General features: G+C 44.1%; 1 protein-coding gene across 1 annotated transcript; it reads right to left on the bottom strand.

Moving 5' to 3' along the window:
* Positions 1-305: 305 nt before the first annotated feature.
* On the bottom strand, positions 306-10,013 carry lrrc38a (leucine rich repeat containing 38a; the record flags this gene model as incomplete). Its single annotated transcript, XM_083657134.1, has 2 exons — positions 306-553; positions 9,386-10,013. 2 exons carry the CDS (start codon positions 10,011-10,013, stop codon positions 306-308), a joined length of 876 nt encoding a protein of 291 aa, XP_083513260.1.
* Between the last annotated feature and the right edge of the window lie 963 nt (positions 10,014-10,976).

The raw sequence follows: 10,976 nt of genomic DNA, 5'->3' as shown, positions 1-10,976 counted from the left end.
AACCCACCTAGAATCAATGTAGGATCCAGAGAACCCACCTAGAATCAATGTAGGATCCAGAGAACCCACCTAGAATCAATGTAGGATCCAGAGAACCCATCTAGAATCAATGGAGATACTGTATGGACCCATCTGGGATTTCACACCGTGACAGATTCTTGGCTCTTGCATGTTGCTTTCGCTCTGCTTTTCCACCCACTGTCCATCTCTCTCAAAAGCTTTGCAGGCTTTTCTTGAAGATATCACCAGGACCTCTGAGGAGGTGTTTCATAGGGGCTTTGATACAATCCACTTCCCTTCCCCTATCAGTCCTTTCCTTCCTCTTCATCTCCTCTGCTGGCCTTGCTGAGACGGTGGACACAGTGAACTGTGGAAGCCAGGAAGAAGCTGGCCACGATGGCCGCCACTGAGACAGAGATGCCGGAGAAGATGACGATGAGGAGGTCTGTGAGGGTGAGGACGCGGCTGCATTGCCGGAAACTGTCATCAGAAAGTAAACTGAGGGGAAACCGACGTCCATCCAGAGACACGGAGCACTCCAACCCCTCCATACCTGAGGAGACAGAAAACAATGAGTGAACCCATTCCTTAATCCTGAGGGAGAAATTGACCTCTCTGATGGTCAAGCTTGTATCGGATGTGAATGAGTGCGTTCTTCAACATCTAACTTGTGTAAATTATGGGAAAAGAATATATCTTGATTTGTGAGATTTCAGGGTTGCCTACTTGTTAACGCCTTTCACCAAACCATGTCATATGGTCATGGAACATTTATGCTTTGGAGCTCTTCTTAAAATCGATGGCATGATGAATTCCTCTAAGTACTACTGTACCAGGATATTTTACTGTAGCCCAAAACCTGGTTTCCTTTGCCAGGAGTTGGACTTGGCCATAGACCTTTCAACAACACAACGATGCCAAACACAATTAAAATCATCACAAAAATGGCCATCTCAGTCTCTGGACTTGAACCCTATTGAAGAGGAGCTTAGAGTCCATACTGATATTTAGAGCGAAACAGAATGTGAGATCATGAATCTAAATTGTCGTAACGTTAAACGACCACTGGAGGTCACCGGTCCAAACAAACGTTACCTTCTAACAATTTGAAAGCCGTTTTTGTGAAACTACATCATCTTTGGGTTGTGGACAGTAGCGGAGCGTACACCGGGGCAAAGGGTGCGCCCGCCCCGGGCCCACTCCCATCAAAAAAAAAAAAAAAAAAAAAAAAAAAATCAAACATGCAAAAAAGGCAAAATTTTCTTTGCCGCCGGCCTTAATTGGAAAAATAAATAAAATAATAATAATAATAATTGGGGGGGGGGTGGGGGGGGGGCCCTAAGAGCTTCGCCCCCCGTGGGCTGATAGGGTCGCTCCGCCCCTGGTTGTGGACCAACATCACAATTTTTGTGAGACTAGGCTTGTATGCCGCATGCTGCGTATTGTCACATATTTTGAATTTGGAGATATTGTCCTATCCCTGCTGCCAATCATTCTTGCGTTGACTGTATATGGAATACTCATTCACAGTATGGCCATTCATGAAAATCCAGCTGTTCAACCCAAAGATGGGTAATGAACTCAGTGGTCCAGTAGTCCTTCAATGTGTATTCAGTGTAGTGTTGTACCAATGGTAACAGTAAGGGCTAATAAGCATTAACTAACTAATAGTAATCACTAATGGTGTTGATATTAACTACAGTAGGTATTAACTTATACATTATTAAATAGTTTATGGTTAGTTAATGGTTAGGGTGAGGGTTAGTTAATGGTCAGTGTTAGAGTAATCAAACATTAACTACAGAGATGGGCAAAAATACAAAGTATTTGATACAAATTACAAATACTTGCCTTTTTTTTAAATCAAAATACAAAAACAAAATACTGGCCTGAGAAATGTAATTAATTACAAATACATATTTGGGGAAATTGTCTGGTTTATTTAGCACTCTGACACTAAATCCTCTCTTTAGTCCTCTTTAACACTATTCTCCTTTGTGTATTCCCTAACACACTGCAGCTCTTCCATTTCAGCTGTTAATCGATCTGTGAGGGCTTTTGACTTACAGGCAGCATTTTACATGTTAACCTCAAGTTTTGGAACTTTGAACATGTTTAGCACAGATATCTGACATTTCCACCAACACAACTCTGAGGCTTTACTAGTATTCACCTTATTCCTGGACCTACGTTTCCCATGGTTCTCAGCAGTTGCCGGTTGTCGACTTCCTGTTTACATTTTTTTCACTAGCAAGGAGGTGCGCGCCGCTGTCAAAGAGTGGGAATGTTTGCCTTATTTTATCCGAAATGGCTAAAAATAGTAACGTTGTGTGGTTGCATAGCAACAATATTTTACAAAAACGAGGTGAATGTCAGTTCACTCGTACTGTATGGGCTTATTTTAGCCGAAATGGCTAAAAATAGTATGTGGTTGCATAGCGGCCGCTTTTGTTTTGAAGGCTAAACGTCCAAACCGGAACTCTTATTATTTGGTCATTGAACGTAGCTTTAGCGGTCTCTCTCTTTCAATATTCAAGATATTGTCACTCTGTTGTACAATTATGCACGTGTGAAATTATTGTGCTGGGGGGCTCCCTTACAAGACATAGGTAGGTACTGTGATAGTAAAAATTGATCGCTTATTAATTGATTGTTGATCATTATCGACTCTGTTCCATAAATGATTCATGGCTCTTCTAAGATGTATTTTGTGGACTATGCTCTCCATCATGCAGAGCATTCCTGAAGGGAGATAACATGTATTTTGTCTTGTGTGATCAGACGGAGGTTATCGTGTCTTTTGTGAATGTCCGATGAAGCTACATGGCCTGATGGAAATGTATTAGGGTAGATGGAACTTTTTGGGAGCACAGTGGAAAATCACTGGCCTCCAAGGTGGGGGGCGGGTGCTCATAGTTTTAGTATGTGATGGGAAGAGACTTTGACTCGTGGCTCTTCTGACAACGTGGTCAGGGAGACTCTGTACACAGATGTAAACATGTGGAATACAAATCCTCCTATATACATTTAAACGGGCATCTCATTATTGATGGATCAGCAAGGCATTTCAGCAATTTTCTCTTTCGCTATGAACAGTCCTGGGCGGAAACAGGCAAGCGGCAGCTGCGGGTGTCATGGAAGCGCCCATGTTCTCACCAGGAAACTCATGAATATGGTGAAGTGATGTGAAGTCTGACTCTTGACCCGCCCTACTCTCCCTCTGATTGGTGTTTTTTTTATGAGGGTGAGTAAAAATAAAAAATAAAAATCACACTGCATTTTTTTTATTCCACAGTTTAAACCCCCATTCAGCAACTTTTCCAAGTTTTGCTATTGGAGAAACTGTGCCCTCTGCGTGCAATAGTATCGATAACGATATCGCCGTTCAAAGTCAACAAAACACAGCGCCAGAAAGCTCGATGTACATGTTGTGACATCAGGTACTCACCACGTGATGAAATAATAATCCATAGTTCCGTGAAACATCATTTTCGTAGAAAATCCGAATCGAGTTACTTCCTGGTTTCCAGGAACACAACGCTGCCGCTGTAGAGCGCATACGCGCATCTTGCCACGGGACGTGGCAGACAAACTGCTTAGTCCCAGGGCTGGCCAATGGAGGGCGGTGTGGGATAAATAAAGGCGAGAGTCTCCCTATTACAAGTCAATCTACCATGTCCTAAAAAGATCTTATATTACAGTAAAAAAAAATCAAAAAATTACTGATTAGGGCTTTAAACCTGGGAATATAAATCTGTCAATTTGAGAATAAAATGACATGAAATTAACAATGTATTTTTTTGTATTTAAAATACACAAATACAAGCTCTGAAAGTATGTTGTTACAAATTACATTTTTTCCCCTCCCCAGCCAAAATACAAATGACAAAATACACAAAAGTATTTGAAATACATACTTTAAATACATTTAATTAAAATACTGCCGAACTATGATTAACTAAGTGTTATTCATGCTTATTAATACCATTATTACCATTAACCAACCATTAATTTAGTGCCCCTTGATGTAAAGTATTACCCTACCAATGTATTGTATTTTTGGCCATTGTCGTTAAAGGCACGTTCAACCACTCCCATTTTAGGTGGCTTCCTTTGTAGCACTGCTGTAGCAAGCAGTCAGCAGAGATCATTGTCAAGTGTGTGTGTGTGTGTGTGTGTGTGTGTGTGTGTGTGTGTGTGTGTGTGTGTGTGTGCCTGTGTGTGTGTGTGTGTGTGTGTGTGTGTGTGTGTGTGTGTGTGTGTGTGTGTGTGTGTGTGTGTGTGTGTATGTGTGTGTGTGTGTGTGTGTGTGTGTGTGTGTGTGTGTGTGGCTGCCTGTTGTAGTGCCATGTGACTGGAATATTATCAGCGATGATGAGGTCATTGCGTCCTTTTTCATGTGGAAACCCCCTCTCTCTTTCTCTCTCACACACACACACACACACACACACACACACACACACACACACACACACACACGCACGCACGCACGCGCTAGTCTACAATGACTGGGACAACAGGGGGAATTGGCCAAACTACAATGAGGAAAATGGGAGAATTAAGTAAAACTTGATAAAAAAGAAATGGTTGTGAAATTGGCGATACGTTTATACCGACTTTGCTCTATTCTTACTCATATTCACAATGGCCCCATCTCCCCACAGGGATCATTCAAGTTGATATTAATCGGATTATCTGAACAGGAATGAGGCTGTTGTTGATCAGAGAGTATAGGTCATCTCTTACATGACGGTGAAGTTTCCCTGACCTCTGAAAGGAGATGGCCGCCTTGTGACATACTGTGCAGTCGCACAATGACCAGTAGTTGCTGGAAAAATAAGTTCTCCCTTTGTGGACGACCTGACTCAACAATAAACAATTAGGGGTTCTGTATGCAGTCCCATGTGCAGTTGTGGTGATGACAGATCGAATGATTCGTTCATTTGGATGTGATCTCAGCTTAAAGAGCGTGGTGCAGGTTGGAGACCACATTGCATTAATATGTGTGAGAGGTTTCAAAAAGCAAATGCAAATAAATGTCCCATACTGTTACTGTATCTGCATCTTGGTTTGTGTAAAGCAGTTGGCAACAGCCACACGCACCTGAAATAGAACTGCCTCCTGTGATGTCAGGCCAGCTGGGCCAAGCAGCAGAACAACGAGCATAATACATGTGCATACAGGTACATGTGCAGTCGCCCCAGCCGCTTCTTTTCACCTGACAGCGAGTAGTTATTGGTTTGGGAAAAGGTAAAATATGCATTTACCCTCTAGCACTCCAGGTATGTTGCGATTAGATGTCTCTGTGCCCGAAGCGCATGTTTTGATATTTGCTAACAGTCTTTAAATGAACAGTACAAAGATTTGAGGAGACAGTGAGGAAGCAGGGCCTTCAAATCACCTGCGAGCCAAACCACATCCTTCATACAGAGTATGAGCTGACGCCGTCAGGCAGAAGGTACAGCTTACCAAACTGTAAGCTGAACAGGGTACACATTTTCAGGGGGGCACGGTGGCGCAGTGGTACCGCTGTCGCCTCCCAGCTAGAAGGTCCTGGGTTCGATTCCCACCTGGGACGCTGTGAGCGCTGAAGGAGTGCGTGCCCGTCCGCATGCCCTCGAGTGCCCACCGCCCGGGTGGGGTCGTCAAAAGGGCCTTTCTGTGTGGAGTTTGCATGTTCTCCCCGTGCCCCCTGGGGGTTTCATTCATATAGGAACCCCTCACCAAAACATGCAATATCCTGGTCGCTGAAGTGGTAGTGGTGCCTCCTCTGGTCTGTTCGGAGGGAGGGGAACTCGTTGGAATAGCGTGATCCTCCCACGTGCTATGTCCTACCGGTGAAGCTTCCCCTGTCAGTTGAAAAGAAGCGGCTGGCTACTGCCCATGTCTGCATAGAGCTAGTTTCGGCTCTCCAGACCGGCAGAGGGTGGAGCAGCAACCAGGATAAATAAATTAAATTGGCACTAATGGGGGATGAAAATGGGATAAAAAAAATCTGGATTTTTTTTTTTTTTAAAGAACAGGTACACATTTTCTTTTGTGCCACTGTCAATCAAACTACTTAATGGTTTTCTTTTGTTCTTTTCTTTTCATCATGGTGTAGGGCATCTGTGCAATATATTTTACAGAGGACTTTACACTAAGGGGTATGTGGTGTGCCTACGTTGGAACTATTTCAGTTGGTGCAACCGTTAAACTTTTAGTAATGCTTTTAGTAATAAAACTCTGACTTAGTGAGACTTTAAGCTCAAACTAGGCTATGTTTGAACTTACACACAGCTGTAACCCAGCGCAGGGTTAGAATTAGTGGATTATTATTTACAGAATGATTTTGACCAGACCCGGACAATCTGAAAACAGGACAGGTTGAAGAACGGGATCTGGGGGATCTAATTCTGGGGGATATGTTTTAGTAATTTATCTTGCATGACCACACATTGCTGATTGTAGCTTTAAGAGAAATAGGGAAGAAATAGTAATAATAATAACAATAATAATAACAATAATACTAATAACAACAACAACAACAACAACAACCACAATAATAATAATACTTTATATTAAGGTAGTAGGTACACATATTAACAACAAACTAGTTCCTTATTAGCATGCATATTAGCAGCATATTAGCTGTTTATTACTCTCATTATCAAGCACTTATTAATGCCTTATTCTTCATGATCCTATTCTACAACTACTAGGCCATTAATTAAGAGTTTTCCATCAATAACCTCCTAATTACATCTTATTGATAGTAAGTAAATAAGTTGTGCATTAATTGTGATCTTAATATGCTTTGCTCAGTAAGGGCCTTATACTGTAAGGTGGTAGTACCACAGCAACAATAGTTATTCTCCCTTAATAACACTTAATAAATCTGACCAGTTCTTGGCCCCTATCGTTACATCAGCGTTGTTTCTAGGCCGAGCGCCTGGCGCAGCGCAAATCAGTGGACGTGGACCAGCGCACTTGATATCGTCGTGCTGGTGCTAAACGCAGCCTAAAGCATTACAACCACGCCTTTTAAGCGTAAAATTATGCACCGTCATGCTCATTGGATAAGTGCAATAAACGAATCGCACGCTTGCCTTTTTAGCTCCAATTCCAGTGGTCCCGCAAAACCTGACGAAAGCCAAGCACTCTGCCCCCCCCCCCCCTCCCTTCATCCAGTCTGTCTGTCTCCATTATAGGCTATTATTCCATATTATTATGCTTCTCAAACCAATCTAACTGCAGTTTAAATACTGCAAGCATGTAAATACGCTACACTATAGCAAGATCAAAGTGAAAAGAATGTTCTAAAGGCATCAGCTAGAAAAATATAGCCTATCCCTATATGATGAGATTCATTTTATATTGGTGAAAGTTTGTCCAGAACGATATTGTTTTCTCTCCCCTGCTGCAGGTAGAATGATGCACATAAATATACCCTACATTATGTAAAGTCATTGCATAAATGTGTTTTTATTGTAAAACTAAATGTGAAGTAGGGCCAAGTTATTGGAGCGGACATCACAGTATAGCACATGACAGTAGAAAGCGTTCCGCAGCGTGTTCCGCTGTCACTTATCTAAATCACGTTAAATCGACAAGAGATATACTGTATATAGGCCCAGGAGGACATATGTTTCACATAGGGTGGTGTATTCATTTCGATGTTTCATTTGGTCCAATATTGAAATGTGTACAATTGCAGGTTGTGTTACCATTACACATTAATTTAGATCGACCTTTTATATCTATTTCGCCTCATTTGGTTGCTATTTAGTAGCGAAATGGAGAAGCACAATGCATGCTGGGACAGGCCAGACAATTTACAACTTATTTTTCCTATATGGGAAGTGTGTTGTGCCTGTCTAAGCGAGGGAGTCAGAGAGAGAGAGAGAGAAGGGTGACAGAGAAGAGGCAGAAGAGCACTGGCGCACTGAATAGGCCTGGTTTCTGAGAGAGACAGAGAAGGGTGACAGGGGAGAGGCAGAAGGGCACTGGCGCACTGAATAGGCCTGGTTTTCAAAGGCGCAAAGCGCTAAATTTACGCCAGGTGCGAAGATATCAGTACGCCGAGATTTAAGGCAGACACGCCCACTTTGGCCCATTCTGGGACTGCGCCACGCCTATTCGGCCTAAAGCGCATTTGGCAGCGTAAAGCCATATTGATATCGTCCCAAAACAGGCGCAAGGCACGTTTTTTTGCGGTTAAGGCCCGTTTTAGCGCCGAAGGCCTGTGGGAGAATAGGGCCCCTTATGTACAAGAAAAGTACAAGTGTTAAGTTCCTAAAGGACAATCTTATGAGTATTTCATCTTTGTTATGTTTAATGTATGCACCTTATTGTATTTTACTGTGTTTTATTTTGTAACAGGTACTTTTAATTACATCTAGGGACGAGCATTGCAAACTAGCCTTGGGCTATAAATGCTGTGGTACAGGACAACATGTGTTTTAATACTTCACGTTGTAAACATTGTATGTATGTATGTGCCTCAGAGATAGTGGTATTACATAGCACATATGCTTTGGGAGTTGAGATCAAGTGTTGACTTGTAGCCTATCTTGCTTATTTCCTCTGTTATTGTTTTGTTATGATGCTGATTGTCTCACCAGATATGCTCGACTCAGCTATTTCAGGAGCATCGAGATGTGAGATGAGAAATATCCACTTTCCAAACACAATTCTGATTGGAGACTTGTGTTAAATATATTTTGTACTGCTTATGTATTTTATTTTTTTATTTTTATTTATTTTACCTTTATTTATACAGGGAGAGTCCCTTGAGAGCAAGCTCTCATTTGCAAGGGAGCCCTGGTGGACAAAGAACATATACAGCATTTACAAAATTACAGGTTAACAAGACAGACAATAAGAACAACAAGAGCATAATTAAATAATTTCAAAGAAAACATGAACGAGGAATGCTTTCTAAAAGTGCTTTAAAAGAAGCAAGCGGGATCAAGTGATCCATTTTTAAGTTTTCCTGGAGCACATTGCATTTGTTGGGGGCAAACCAAGAAAAAGCGGTCTTTCCTTGTTCGGTCCGCACCCGTGGGACAGACAGTCTGATATAGGACCGCGTACAGGAAGACAGAATGTGTCCCAGATTACAGTTGACCTATTATATAAAAAGTCTAAATTTCACAATAGAGAGGAGTCAGCTATCTATCGAGATCCAACAGAAATGCCTCATAAGGAGGTACACTGTAAATACTTGAATTATTTGTTTTTTTTGGGCATATTTTCTTGTATTCCAACTGACCACTTGAATGTTGCAGTTGGAGTAAATTTCAATACAGTCGGGATGCAGGGATGATCATAAATGAGTGCAATTCCTACGCTCTAGCATGGGACACAGCCTGCAAACATGCACTTTAAGCAGCTTATGTCTTACCCGTTGGAAGCTTGTGGCGGTTCTCGGTCAGCCATACAAAGAATTTGGCAAAGTGACAGTTGCAGAGCCAGGGGTTGCCCTCCAGGCGCAGTGTCCGGAGAGAGGGCAGAAGCTCCAGGACCCTGACGTCCAGCGCCGTGAGGCCGTTCCTCTCCAACTCCAGCTCCCTCAGCGAGCTCAAACCCCTGAAGGCGTCCTCGCCCAGCATGCTCAGGTAGGGGTTGTTCCCCAGACGCAGTTTGACCAGACTCTGGGACTCCCCGAAGGTCCCCGAGGTGATCTCTGTCAGGTTGTTGCTCCCCAAGTCCAAGAAGACGAGCCTGGAGGAGGTGCTCAGAGTACCAGGCTCCAGCCACGAGAGGGAGTTATTTCTCAGATCCAGGTATACCAGGTCAATGTAGAGGACCAGGAAGTCCGAGGGGATCCAGGCGATCCAGTTATTGGAGAGCAGGAGACGACGCACAGCCAGAGGGATGGGGTCCGGGAGGCGGGTTAGACCCCGGCCGGTACAGTTCACTGTGTGGTGGTCCGGACACAAACAGCTGGATGGACAGTTGTGACCCCGGGCGAGCAAGGTGGAAGAGATCAGGGCGAGGAGAGGCTGCAGCCAGTTAACACATGGTAACATGATCGAGTGGAGGCAGAGTTAATCAGGGGAGGGGGGCGGGGTGGGGTGACTGGGCAGGGGGCAGGGTTGTAGTCAAGTGTCTCGCGTCCGAGTCGAGTCCCGGAATCCCCAGTGTTCGAGTCTGAGTCAAGTCCCCATTACCTGAATCCGAGTCCCGAGTTAGCCTACTGAACAACATGAATCCCCATGTAGGTGTGCCTGCGCTTGTACGGAATTGAATAATGTGACAGTATCAATAACAACAAAACACAATGTTTATCAATTAACAAGTCCGAGTCCTTGTCTTCAACTTCCGAGTCCGAATGCATGAATGCTCGGGTCCCAATCAGAGTCATCGGTGCTCAGGTCCAAATCGCGTCACAAGTGCTGAAAATGTGCCCAGGACTCGTGACTCGACTACAACACTGGTGGGGGGAGAGGGGAGGTGAGCTTGCTAACAGGGTGTGTGAGAGGGACAGACAGACAGGGTGTGTGAGAGGGACAGACAGACAGGGTGTGTGAGAGGGACAGACAGACAGAGAGGGACAGACAGACAGGGTGTGTGAGAGGGACAGACAGACAGAGAGGGACAGACAGACAGGGTAAGACCACAGGAAGAGAAGGGGAGGTCGGAGGCTCAGTGTCTCGGCGCCGGCATCTTTGTCTCACTCTCTCTCTCTTTTTCGGAGCTACGAGGCCGGAGGGGAAAAAGGCCAGCCATGGAGCAGCGATAGTCTCTCCTGGAGATCATGCAGCCATGGAGCAGCGATAGAGTCTCTCCTGGAGATCATGCAGCCATGGAGCAGCGATAGAGTCTCTCCTGGAGATCATGCAGCGAGCAGATCAAACAGCAGCCTGGCTGCCTCTGAGGGAATGAGCGATGGGGAGAGCGTGCCAACGAGCTGTGGGGGAGGAGGGGCTGTGGGCAGAGGATTAACACAGAAGTAAATACAACCTAGCGAAGCAGAGGCATGGGGGCGGGGC

This window comes from Poromitra crassiceps, assembly GCF_964638095.1.
Source record: "Poromitra crassiceps genome assembly, chromosome: 20".
Lineage (NCBI taxonomy): Eukaryota > Metazoa > Chordata > Actinopteri > Beryciformes > Melamphaidae > Poromitra > Poromitra crassiceps.
This window is presented reverse-complemented; position numbering and strand designations above follow the sequence as displayed.